Source organism: Canis lupus, chromosome 1 (assembly GCF_011100685.1).
Source record: "Canis lupus familiaris isolate Mischka breed German Shepherd chromosome 1, alternate assembly UU_Cfam_GSD_1.0, whole genome shotgun sequence".
NCBI lineage: Eukaryota > Metazoa > Chordata > Mammalia > Carnivora > Canidae > Canis > Canis lupus.
The window spans coordinates 4866553-4879630 of record NC_049222.1 but is presented as its reverse complement, the minus strand read 5'-3'; the positions used below and the strand labels follow the sequence as shown (position 1 = coordinate 4879630).

The following is a 13078-nucleotide window of genomic DNA, read 5'->3' as shown; positions in this document are numbered from 1 at the left end:
GCTTTGCGGGACTTTGGGTCCGAAACAGGCCATGGCCTCTGGAAATGAGACTCCCACAGAGTCATAGGACCAATAGTGCCCCACACAGAGGGCAGCCAGGACCACTGCCATTGCAGAAACCGAGGGACTGGTGGGTATCCCTGCTGGTGACACATCCCAGCCTCACTGCACAGTTTGGGAACGCTAAGCCACCAGCTTAAAACCTGATCCTGGACCAGGGGTCCTGAAGTGCCAGGTGGAGGCAACCTCATCAGTCCTAGGCAGAAATAATCATGAAGGAGAATAAAACAGCTGTCATTCATGTAGAGTCTTCAGGTGAAGATCCCAAAGAATATAAATTCACAGTAAGAAAGCCCACAAATTAACTGAGAAGCGAGTTTATATCCTCTGAAACGCAAATAGAACATGTTTAAAATGGATGCAAATGATGTATGTTTAAATTCAAGAGATTGGTGATCGCATGTAGAAGACCCATATGAGCCAGGAACAGACAGATATGAAACACAACCAGTTGGAAGTCCTGAAAATGGAAATTAGTAATTGGAAAAACTCTATGGTTCAGGTAAATGCATAACTGGCCACAAAAAGGGACTAATGAGTAGTCTTCAGTTTGCTAAAGGATGCTGAGGATTGAGCAAGACATGGAAATATGTCTGACACATCACAGTGAGGCCGAGAACACTGAGGAGTAAGAGAAAATCCAAAATCCCTTCAGGGGAGGAGAGGCGCAGGCAGTCGGCAGCGATGATCCCCCTGCATGAGAGGTGCTGGTTGTAGATGCCCCGGCACCCAGAGGGCCTCCCCATTCAGCTGCAGCAGATAGTGTGCACTGTGCGGGCACAGAACTGGGGGTTGCGAGGCTGTGGATTATGGACAAGGAAGGAGGGCCTCATGCAGAACGATGAGCAAATCCACTGGTAGGTTTTCAGGAAATCTTGGAGACTCTTGAGATTGCTGGGAGGGAATGAAATCAGCCCAAACTTGTATTTACACTTCCCTTGTTCATGCCACAGCTGAAATGGTCTTATCAGTGGACAGGTTTTGCTTTTTTTCCATGTGGTGTTGAGATAGTAGTGGCGTCAGTGAAAGTCTCAGTATCCTTCAGATCTGTGCCTGTAATTGCTCCCTCAGTGTTGGCTGGGGTCTTATTCTGTGACAGGCACGCGGGGATATGGAGATAAGGGAGGCAAAGGTCCCCGGCCCTTATACAACTTATGTCCAAGCAAGTCAGATCATTATTAAGTGAACACAGAACAGAGTAGGAGATCATGAGAAAATAAAGAGCAGGTTGTACTGGGTCAAAATGCATGTCCACCTGGAACCTCCAAATGGGACCTTATTTGCAAGTGGGGTGTTTGCAGATGTAATCAGTTAAAATGGGGTCCTACTGGAGTGGGGTGGACCCTAGAGCCACTGCCAGTGTCCCTCTGAGAAGAGAGAGGGCACAGAGACACACCCAGATGGAGGCGGGTGGAGCTGGGGTGCAGATCAGAGCCTTGCAGCTGTGAGTCGGGACACCCCCCCAGGATGGGGAGCTGGGCCTCCAGTTTGGAGAGCTGGGGTTCCCCCAGGATGAACTAGGGACACCCAGGATGGGGAGCCAAGGTCTCCCCAGGATGGTGAACCGGGCCCCCCGGGATGATGAGCTGAGCCCCCAGGATGGTGAACTGGGCTCCCCAGGATGGCAGCTAGCCCCACTCTCTCACAGCTCACTCGCTCCTGGAGAAGAGGCAAGGAAGGCCTCCCCTAGAGCCCTCTGAGGGAGCGTGGTCCAACTTGCCACTGCAGAGCTGTGAGAGGATCCGCTCTGCGGCTCTGAGCCACCCCGTCAATGGCACTTGTTCCAGTAGCCCTAGGGAACTAATATACAGGGCTCCCCTTGTTCCTGAACTTTCTTTTTTTTTTTGAAATAAATTTTATTATTTTATTTTTTTAATAAATTTAATTTTTATTGGTGTTCAATTTACCAACATACAGAATAACCCCCAGTGCCGTCACCCATTCACTCCCACCCCCCGCCCTCCTCCCCTTCTACCACCCCTAGTTCGTTTCCCAGAGTTAGCAGTCTTTACGTTCTGTCTCCCTTTCTGATATTTCCCACACATTTCTTCTCCCTTCCCTTATATTCCCTTTCACTATTATTTATATTCCCCAAATGAATGAGAACATACACTGTTTGTCCTTCTCCGATTGACTTACTTCACTCAGCATAATACCCTCCAGGTCCACCCACGTGGAAGCAAATGGTGGGTATTTGTCGTTTCCAATGCCTGAGCAATATTCCATTGTCTACATAAACCACATCTTCTTTATCCATTCATCTTTCGATGGACACCGAGGCTCCTTCCACAGTTTGGCTATTGTGGACATTGCTGCTATAAACATCGGGGTGCAGGTGTCCCGGCGTTTCATTGCATCTGTATCTTTGGGGTAAATCCCCAGCAGTGCAATTGCTGGGTCATAGGGCAGGTCTATTTTTAACTGTTTGAGGAACCTCCACACAGTTTTCCAGAGTGGCTGCACCAGTTCACATTCCCACCAACAGTGTAAGAGGGTTCCCTTTTCTCCGCATCCTCTCCAACATTTGTGGTTTCCTGCCTTGTTAATTTGCCCCATTCTCACTGGTGTGAGGTGGGATCTCATTGTGTTTTTGATTTGTATTTCCCTGATGGCAAGTGACCATTTTCTCATGTGCGTGTTGGCCAAGTCTATGTCTTCCTCTGTGAGATTTCACCATACACAAAGATAAACTCAAAATGGATGAAGGATCTAAATGTGAGACAAGATTCCATCAAAATCCTAGAGGAGAACACAGGCAACACCCTTTTTGAACTCGGCCACAGTAACTTCTTGCAAGATACATCCACGAAGGCAAAAGAAACAAAAGCAAAAATGAACTATTGGGACTTCATCAGGATAAGAAGCTTTTGCACAGCAAAGGATACAGTCAACAAAACTCAAAGACAACCTACAGAATGGGAGAAGATATTTGCAAATGACATATCAGATAAAGGGCTAGTATCCAAGATCTATAAAGAACTTATTAAACTCAACACCAAAGAAACAAACAATCCAATCATGAAATGGGCAAAAGACCTGAACTTTCATTTGTCGTACTATGTGTTGGGCACCACAGGCCACCTGCAGACGCCTGATGCGTTCGGGGGGCCAGGCCTGGAACCTGCGCGCTGCCCTGGGCTCCGGTCGTGAAGACGAGGAAAGCCTGTGCTTTGAAGTCAAAGCAAGTTCTCTGTGAGCTCCAGGCTGACATTCAGGAGTATGGAGGCGACTAGAGGTTTCTGGACAAACTGCCCAGCAACTCCCGACACCCTGAGCACCTCGCTCGCTCTCCTCGGTCAGCCCCGCTTCTGGGCCTGGTCTGGGTCTCCCTCCTCCGCCCCCCCGCCCCCCGCCCCGGGGCCTTCCGGGTGCTTCTCTGTTAAGCTGCCGCCAGCACCCCGATTTCTGTCGTGCCCTGAGATCCGTCAGTCACCCTGCAGGTGCTTCCATTCATCCTGTTAACCCTCGTAGAAAAGTCGGTCAGGTGAGCTTCAACGGGAGAACCCTGGCCCCCGTCTACGCACAGCCCGGAGGCCCGGAGACACAAAGTTGGCCTGGGAGCGGGCGGGCAGGACCACTGATGCTTTGGGACCTGCCCCCCCAGACTGAAGGCCGAACCCAGTCTGGGTGCAGAACCAGGGGCAGTCTGGCCTCTGAGGAGCCCCCATCCAGCTCCTGCCGTGATGCTGCTGTCGGGGCTGGTGCCCCTCAGGTGTGACCTGGGGTACCTGCACACCGTGGGAGGCAGTAGGGCCTCTCCCCCCTCCCCTCCCACCTCTGCTCCCAGCCTGCCTGGGCCCTGCTTGCGGGTGCTGGGAGGGGGCGCCCTGCCAGGGGTCAGCAGGCTGTGGAAGTGCCGCGGAGCAGGACCCTCTGTGCGGGTGTTTGGGCCGGGACCGCCCGACTGTGGGGAATACAATGGCCCCAAGAGTCTCTTCTGTCGCAGGCGGACAATGCCTGCTTTCTCCTTCCCTGAGGCCTACGTGGGGCGCAGACCAGAGGGAGGGAGAGAACCTTGCAGTCCCCAACAGCTCGGTCATGGGACCAGCGGTCTCAGGCCCAGGATGGAGCACTGTGTGCAGAGCCCAGGGCAGAGGAGGGCCCGATGCCGTGCAGGACCTCAGGCCTGGGCCTCCGGAGGGCGTACGGGTGGGCCTGTGCCGCCTGCACCCTGTGACCGCACCCAGCTCCTCCTCCATCCCCTGGCTTCTGGCCTTCTCTGCTGGAGAAACTGACGGCTTTGGGACTTTCCAGGGAGTTCTGCTCTTTGCAAGCCTCTCCTTCACTCAGGCTCCCTGTGAAAGCCACGCCCCGGGCTTGCTCGTTCTTCCAGACTCATTGCCAGAGCTCGTTAATCTCTACAGGATCACCCGGTTCAGTTGAGCACCTGCAGGGGAATTAACAAGACTCCGGAAAAGCCTGGGTTTGGGTTTGGGATTTTATTTTGAACCCTGTCATGGTGAGATAAAGTAGGTGAATCCTAACAAATTCATCTAAGCAGCCACCGGGCAGAGCAAGTGCTGTAGGACTGTGACACAGGCCTTCCCAGGAGACTAGGTGAGTAGAATTCTCGGTGTGCACGTCCACCCTGGCCTTGAAGTTTCTTACAGGCCAAAAAGGGTTTGGTGGATGGGGAGGAAGCTGGGGCACCAGCCTGGGGCAGGAGGGCAGTAGGGAGGCTCTGAGGAGGTGGCGCTGGATTGGGGCTGGGGGTGCTTTATATCGCAGACCTGGGCATGACATCGATAAATCTTAAGAGGTAAAGTGTTTAAAAATAAGATTTAGCACAGGGACACTTGGGAGTTTGTTCCAGATCAAAGAACGACCAGCTGGAGTTAGCAGAAGCCTGTGGAGAGAGCAAGGTTTCCTCTGGGCCGCCCCTAGCCTGGGGTTGGGCAACCTGCTTCCCCAAGAAAACAGGTTCTGCCTCCATGACCCCATGCTTCACCTTCCTGTTCCCTGGCAACCTTCTAAATCTTCAGGATTTTGTTGGGTGATTAGTTCAAGATCAAGTGTGACTATAACACATGGAGACAAACAGGAAGGAAAAGGGACATGAAGGACTCTGGAGCGGGGCAGACATGCCGCCCGGGGTCCCACCCCGGATCCAAGGGCTGGTGCACAGAGTAAGTGCCCGTGGGCCTGATGGCGAAGGACAGCAGTGCTCCGTCCCTGCATCCCTGCATCTGTCTGCCATGCAGGGATGGGGGAGTGCGGAGTGACGTGTGTGCAAGCCCCTGCTCGCACATGGCCGGGGAGCAGTCTTTCTGGAAGCTCAGTCCTCAGCCTGAGAAGGGAGGTGGTTCCCACAGAGACTGGAAAGATCCTGGGTCCTTGCAGTCACCCTTTACCTTCTTTGCCCGTGGCGCCTTCTTCTCCAAATTCCTCCTTTTATTTTTCATCAGAGAGGAGCATCCAGCAAGTTTTCATGAAAATTCAATGAATGAATAATAAAAGTTCAAGTATTAATTTAGGTGTATCAGCTGTGAAAAAAAATAGCCTACTCCACTTCAAAGGGCTTTTCGCGGGTGCCCAGAGCTCCATCTTCCTGCCACTGTGGGTCAGAGGACTCATTTCCTCAGAATTTATTTGTAACCTTTGGCTTCTGGCTCTGCAGCCACAGAGCTGAGCTGGATCCAGCTGCACTCCTACCAGAACGCAAGGCAAAGGGATCCCGCTCAGGGAGGCCCACTGGCACCATCTACTGGGCCAACTGCTTCATCTGTTCCTGAAGGAGCACGGCTCCGGCTCCTTTTATCGCATTTTTACCTGCTGCTTCACTTCCTCTGTGGACAGGGCTTCGATGTATGACTGCTATTTTTGTACCAACTGCATTGCACTAGAACTCACAGGCCGTACTGTTCACCCATTTCAAGTGTGCACTTCTAACGCCTTTTAGGATATCAAATTGTGTGGCCTCTGCCACAATTTCAGAACATTCCAGAAAGAACCCCCTGCCCACCAGCACTCACTCCTCCCAGCAGCCCTAGGCAACCAGCAAGGCGCTCTCCGTCTCAGGATTTGCCTCTTTTGGACACTTCACATCCACGGACTAGTGCATCTGTGGTATCTTGTGTCTGGTTTCCTTCACTGCGTGCAGGTGTGTTAAAGGTTCTTTGGTGTCGTGCATGTGTCACTCCTTCGTCAGTTTTCATGGCTGAGCAATATTCCCTCGCGTGCAGACACCACATCTTGTTTATGCACTCCTCCATGGGCGCTCGCTTGCACGAGCTCTACCTCTTGGCTGCCACGAAGAACTCTGCCCCAGGTCATCCTGGACAAGTTCCTGTATGGCCCACGTGTCGTCACTTCTCTTGAGCGTGTACCTAGGAGTCGAACTGCAGGGTCATACGGTGACTGTGTGTAAGCATTCGAGGGCCCGGCAGCCTGGCTTCCACAGCAGTGCCTCAGTTTACATCCTCCCCATCGGTGCAGGAAGGGGGCACTCCCTTCACATCCCCACCTATGCTTGTTCTTATCTCACTTCTTGATTTTAACTGACGCTGGCTCATGTGTATGAAGTGATTTTCACCTCCCTGATGCCTAATGATGTTAAGCATCTTTTCATGTGCTTATTGGCCGTTGGTATATTTTCTTTGGAGAAATGTCTGTTCAAATCCTTTGCCCATTTTTAAACTGGGTTAGTGTGTATTTTATTAGGGAGCTGCAGTTTCTTGTGCTGTCGACACAAGTCCTCACCTTGACCCTGCTCATGCCCAGAACCAGAGGCCAAGAGGAAATCGTCTGAAATGGTTCTGTTGTAAAAATGTGCAAAAAACCCAGAAGGAAGAGCTGGGTGGGAAGAAGAAAATTAGTGTAGCTCTGACCTTGCTCGGCCTACCCTCATCTGGACCTAATTTTTCTGCTCTGGGCCCAGCCTGAAGCCTACTGTGGGGATGGAGGGATGGCTGGGAAGTGGCCAAAGGGGAGGGCAGAGGGGGGAGGCTGGGGTCTCAGGCACGTCCCATGTTTACAGGCAAGGTAAGGAAGGGCCGCTCAGAGACAGAAGCAGAGGGGCCAGAAGGATTTCCAGGAAGACCAGAGAGATGGGCTGAGGTTCCCAGGCAGAGAGAGTGGCTAACAGTATCTAAGTGATTGCTAGGGCCTCTGTGTCATTTATCACAGCATGGTTTATGAGTTTCTTTTGAACGTCCTCTACCTTCAGGAGCGGACGGGAGAAACCCACAATAATACCACACAAAATTGTAGAGAGTCCTTAAAATATATATATATATATATATATATATATATATATATATATATATATATATATTAAGATTTATTTATTTGAAAGAGAGAGAGAAAGAAAAAAACCGGGGCCAGGAAGAACGGAGGGAGAGGGAGAGATAACCTTGAAGCAGACACCTTGCTGAGCACACAGCAAGCCATGGGGCTTGATCCCAGGATCCAGAGATCACTATTGGAGCTGAAATCAACAGTTGGCCACTTAACCGACTTAGCCACCCAGGTGCCCCCAAATATTTTTTTTCCTAATAAACTGGTTGATCATACAAAAAAGTTTTATTTTGTTTTGAACTGCTTCACACTAATCTCTCTTATTGCCCTTACCACCTAGGGTATAGAGTGCCGACTTCTCTTCTCAGGAAGAGAGCCAGTAGGAAAGATTGCATGGCAGGGAAAACCTAAAAGAGAAACTTGGTGCTAAAAGACAAACTTGTTTACTTGATTCCTGTCTTATTGAAATTATTTTTAAGATTTTATTTATGTATTCATGAGAGAGGCAGAGACACAGGCAGAGGGGGAAGCAGGCTCCCTGCAGGGAACCCGACATGGAACTTGATCCCAGGACCCCGGGCTCCCACCCTGAGCTGAAGGCAGATGCTCAACCACTCAGCCCCCCAGGCATCCCTTATTGAAATTCTTAAGCATTGAAAATGAAGCATTTTGGTGGAGATATAGCAAAAAATATATTTCCTGTTCTACTACTTTTGTTATTTTAGTCCAAATGGCTGGAAGCAGCTGTGTCAGATAAAGTAAGCTTTCTTGAAGTATTTGGAAGGTTAGAAGTCCCAAATCTGGTGTTTATTTTTGCTGTCTCTCCCCTGTGGCCCACTCCAGGCATCCTCTCTTCTTGCCTCCCTGCTGCTGCTCGAGGGAGGCATGTTCTCTCCATCCTCACCACCTGCCGGGCTGTTGGAGAAGGTCTTCCAGTACATTGATCTCCACCAGGATGAGTTCGTACAGGTAGGAGAAATGGTACACGCAAAATGCTTGCATGACAGATCCTTTGGGTATCTCGGGTAAATGAAGCCTTATTTGCGGGGAGGTGTGGATTTCTTTTCTTTTCTTTTTTTTTTTTTTTTTTTTGCCTGAAAACTTAAGTCCATTTAAAATGCCTGTGGCTCCTCAGTGAGTTAAACGAGTAAATATTTGTCAGATTGAGGGAAGAGATCCTCTGCAGCCTTTCCTCCTAGAGAAGGCCTTCCTAGCGTGTTGGTCAGACTGTCTGAGCAGTGATGATGCCCGAGGAGCCCACACTGGCCCTGGACCATCCTCAGAACGCCCATTCCCCCTCTAGAGGGGCCTTTGATGAGGTCCCTTCCTGCAAGGCCTGCTGAGACACCGCCCACCCCCAGGACACCCTCCCAGAGCCATTCCACCTGCCTACAGCCGGCTTCAGGTCCAGAGTTCTGCCAAGTTCAATGTCAACGCTGTTAGGTAGCCCTTGCGCAACACACACTTTGTCTCCTCCCTTGTAATCCTCTAACTCACTACATGGCAAACTGCACATGGTGCACATGGTGCACATCCTGGGGGAGAAGAGCTGGAGCCTGAGGGCGAAGACCAAGTGGAGAGGGAGGCTGGGAGCCAAGGGATGGGGGCAGGGAAGGACTGTAGCCACCGTCAGCCTGCAAGTCCCCTTCTCCTCCGCTGACCCTCTTGTCCCCGGGCACATGGTATGTCCACTGCAGCCTGGGGACTGTGTGACATGTCACGGAGTTTTGGACCCTGAGCCCCCATGCCCTGTGTGGCACACAGTTGGTGCTCAGTCTGTGCAAACTGGATCAATCAGCCCCTTCTGGCAATATTCATGTGCGGACCACTGAGAAGAGTTCATGTCTCGCGCTCTCACACAGACATGAATGGCCAGGCCGCTGGTCCTACACTTGACCTTCACGGGATCTTTCCTGATACTCCTGGGCATATTTACTTGACATAATGCCTCCTGGGTTCTTGAAGCCCACGTGGGGACTCCACCCGTAGGTTGGAATTAGCAGTGGAGAGGGACAGTGTGCAGTGGAGATGTGTGAATTTGGGTCTTTGAGCCAAAACTCTTCTTTCTGCAACTTCCTCACATGTATCCAATCTGTTACCTTTAGGGATTCCTTGGCAGCATCTGCTCTGTAAATTCCAGCTTAAGAGTGTAAAAATCAGTACTCCTTAGGTTAAATTCATTTCTTCATAATAAAAACAAAAGTGCTACACCCAGCAAAGAGATCAAACTAAAATAAATTGGGGAATCCAAGATCAGTCACCCAAAGTATGTGTGGTTTTGTTTTTTTTTTAAATAGTTATTTATTTATTATTTATGATAGACATAGAGAGAGAGAGAGAGAGAGAGAGAGAGAGAGAGAGACAGGCAGAGGGAGAAGCAGGCTCCATGCCAGGAGCCTGACGTGGGACTTGATCCCGGGACTCCAGGATCGCGCCCTGGGCCAAAGGCAGGTGCTAAACCGCTGAGCCACCCAGGGATCCCCAGTATGTGTGGTTTTTAATAAAAATGGTGGCTATCCCAATATGAACAACTCAAGCGCCAATAGTGGAATGTGATTGATGATTATTAATCTCCAATATTAGTTGGTGTTTATTGAGTGCCCAGTAGGGGTCAGGCATTGAGCTAAGTCTTATGCACATTGTCTTCTCTAATCCTCGTGGAAAAGAATGCTTGTTTTCTTTGATGGTTCCCCTCACTTTAGTGGCCAGATGTGTGTGTTTCCCACACATCAAGCAACTGTCTAGTTCTCTGGACACCAAAGGGGCACCCCACAGTGCAACTCCCTCTGACACCCCCTGCCTGGTGTGAGCATCACCCTCCTATCCTCAGCGTCAGTGGGGGATGCCAAGTCGCCTGTAGGTAGAGAGGCCCCTGGTTACTTACATATTCCAAATTGGCGCTCCCACGAACCCACTCAGGGCCTGTCATTTGCTACAGCAGCTCCAGAATTCAGGAAAACAATTATGTTTGGAGTTTGTTATGTAATTAAGGACATGATAAAGAGTAGATGTGAGCAGCCTGATGGAGAGGCATGCAAGGCAGGGTCTGGAAGCAGCTTTTGTCCCCCTGGAGTTGGGGCATGCCACCCTCCCAGGCTGCAGTCACCAACCTGGAAGATCTGTGAACCCCATACTTTCCGGGGTGCTTGTGGAAGCTTCATCATGGAGGCAAGATGATTATTAACTAACCTGCAGCTCCTCTTCCCTCCCCAGCGGATGCGGCGGGGGCAGGGAGCCCCCAGCTTCTAATCACAGCTTGGTCTTTCTGGTGAGGCAGCCCCCACCCCGGAGCCCACTAGAACTGCCCCATTAGAACACAATATGCTCCCGTCTCCCAGGAAGTTCCAGGGAGTTAGGAGCTCTGTGTCGGGAACCCAAGACAGAGACTGAATCTCTGAACAAAACATGCTCCTAGCACCCTTATCACATACGAAGTTAGAGGTCATAGGGGCTCTGGCCAAGAGCTCAGGACAAAGATCAACATGTGTATTTCTTGTCGTGTGACAGTATCACACTCACGGTAGCCTGCAGGTAGAGAGCACGGCCCTCCTCGTGCGTAGGAGGGAGCTGAGGCTACCAGCTTGAACACATGCAAATCCTACACCTCCAACGGGCGGAACCAGGTACAGGAGCCAAGGCCGCCTGCCTGCCTAGCCCTGGGGACACCGCCTCCTGGATTCGGGAGGTGCCAGACCTGCATGCAGAGGATGGTCGGGGGAGCCTGCAGCCCAGCTGAGGCCACTGTGTGGTTCCTAAAGTGAGTTTCGAGGACCAGAGGCCTCCAGGGCACTCGTGGGAGGCCCAGAGTCCTGCACTAGGGGCTGCCAGCCAGCTGCTCCCGGTTCCTAATGAAGCGGAAGTGGTGTGTCCAGCGAGGCACAGGCCCGGGTCCTGGAAGGCAAACTTCGACCCTGCCTGTCCTGCCCTATTCTTCCTTCTTAAGCAGACGTGTCTACCTCTGGTTCTTGACCACAGCAGCCCACCTGGCAGTTACTTTGGAATTACGTGTTTGCCAACTCAGCCTCCAGCACAGGTGGGGAGCGCTGGGCACCTGGTACCTCCTGCCCTCGAGTCACGGCTCGGTGAGGTGTGTCCCACCTAGAGTGGACGCTGACCCCCCTCAGGCAAATCACCTTGTCACCTTTCCTTCCAGACGCTTAAGGAGTGGGTGGCTGTGGAGAGTGACTCGGTCCAGCCCCTGCCCCACCTGAGACAAGAACTCTTCAGGATGATGGCCCTGGCGGCAGAGCAGCTTCGGTGCCTGGGAGCCAGCGTGGACTCCGTGGACTCGGGTTTTCAGCAGGTGCCGGAAGCCCCCTCCCCGCAACGTGCTGTCGTTTCTGTGCATCGGCTGTGCCTTCCCTTGGGCGTGGCAAGACTGGGACCTGCTCCCATCTGATCCTCCACAGAAATGCCCCCATAATCTCGATTCCCAATAGGGCTAAAAAAAAAAATCTTGTCCCAGACAAGTCGGCATTACTGATTTCTCGTGGTGTCGGGGCAGAGGGGCAGGCGAGAGTGGGTGGAGTGGGCGAGCAGAGCCAACCTTTCAGAAAGACCCCCCCCTCTCATGTACTAGCCTCATCCTTCACATGTGGTTTAAATTTCTCCTAAACTGTCCCTCCCTTATGTTCACATGTACCTTTCTCAAAGGATCCAGTCTTTCATCAGAATCCCCGCTTATCGCTGTGTCCCGGTGATAAAGGGCAATCTTTTCATTTAAGCGCCGGTGGTGCCTCCTTCAGCACGGCTGAGTCTCCCCAGTGGCATGTGTTTTCCAGAACCATGTCTATCTAATTTAAGCCACCTAAGTCTGAATTCATATCAAAGAATGTGCTCAATTAAATTTACTGTTTGTCACTATGCATCCAAGGAAGCACTTTACTTTTAATTATCTATTATGTTTTAATTCAGTGTCTCATGGCACCCATTTTAGAGGTAAAGTGATGATTAAAAGAATTATGTAGGCACGACAAAAACCCAAGGGTAGAAACAGGACTCCTGGTGTCATGTCTGAATTTTCTGGGAGAACTAAACAACATTTTTTTTAATGTGATGTTTGGTTGATTTTTTCTTTTTTTATTTTGCAGCTGCCTGATGGTCAGACTCTCCCAATACCTCCCATCATCCTGGCTGAACTGGGGAACGATCCAAAGAAACCCACTGTGTGCTTCTATGGCCACTTGGATGTGCAGCCTGCTAGACGGGAAGATGGGTGGCTCACAGACCCTTACACACTGACAGAGGTGGATGGTCAGTGGTGCATCAGTGCTGGGTTCTTTGCAGATAAGGGACTCCCCACAAGGCTTAGGTATTGAAGATGTGACTCCTGTCCCCAGCTCCAGGACTTACCCTGTTTCTTGTTAAGAATGAACAGAATACTACCCGTTTCACAGTCCACCAGCTGTCCAACGAGGCTGGCTTTGTTCTCATTTGTGAGAGGCCTATGCATACTTGATGCATGCCCCTGGGCGAATTGACTCCCATGATGGCAGTCCTTGGGAGGAAGAAGTTGTCTAGGTCACACATTTTCCTTTTTTAAAATACTAAATGTAATTATGTTTTTTTAAAGAAAAGAAGAAGAAAGGTTAATGGAGATACACTCATACCCTTTTTTTCATTCTTCTACTAATTATAAAATCTTGAAATGAGAGAGGCTATGTTACATGACATCCTGCAATAAATCCTCAGGTCTGTTTCAACGAACTTGGATAAAATAGCTAATTCCTGGTAAGGCCAAAGGGATATGCATATTTCAAATTAGTTTATATTATCTGATTAG

At 50.7% G+C, this 13078-nt stretch overlaps 1 protein-coding gene across 2 annotated transcripts in view; it reads left to right on the top strand.

Annotated features, from left to right (window-relative positions):
- Positions 1–13078, top strand: part of CNDP1 (carnosine dipeptidase 1) — a 36426-nt gene that overhangs the window by 6358 nt on the left and 16990 nt on the right. The window contains exons 1-4 of one of the 2 annotated variants that reach the window (XM_038525766.1): positions 4135–4617; positions 8140–8265; positions 11450–11599; positions 12387–12549. In XM_038525766.1, coding sequence (XP_038381694.1) covers positions 8182–8265; positions 11450–11599; positions 12387–12549 — 397 coding nt within the window. In that variant the 5' untranslated portion in view covers positions 4135–4617; positions 8140–8181. Of the gene's footprint in view, positions 1–4134; positions 4618–8139; positions 8266–11449; positions 11600–12386; positions 12550–13078 lie in introns of those variants that run through there. The other variant, XM_038525765.1, reaches the window with a different exon arrangement.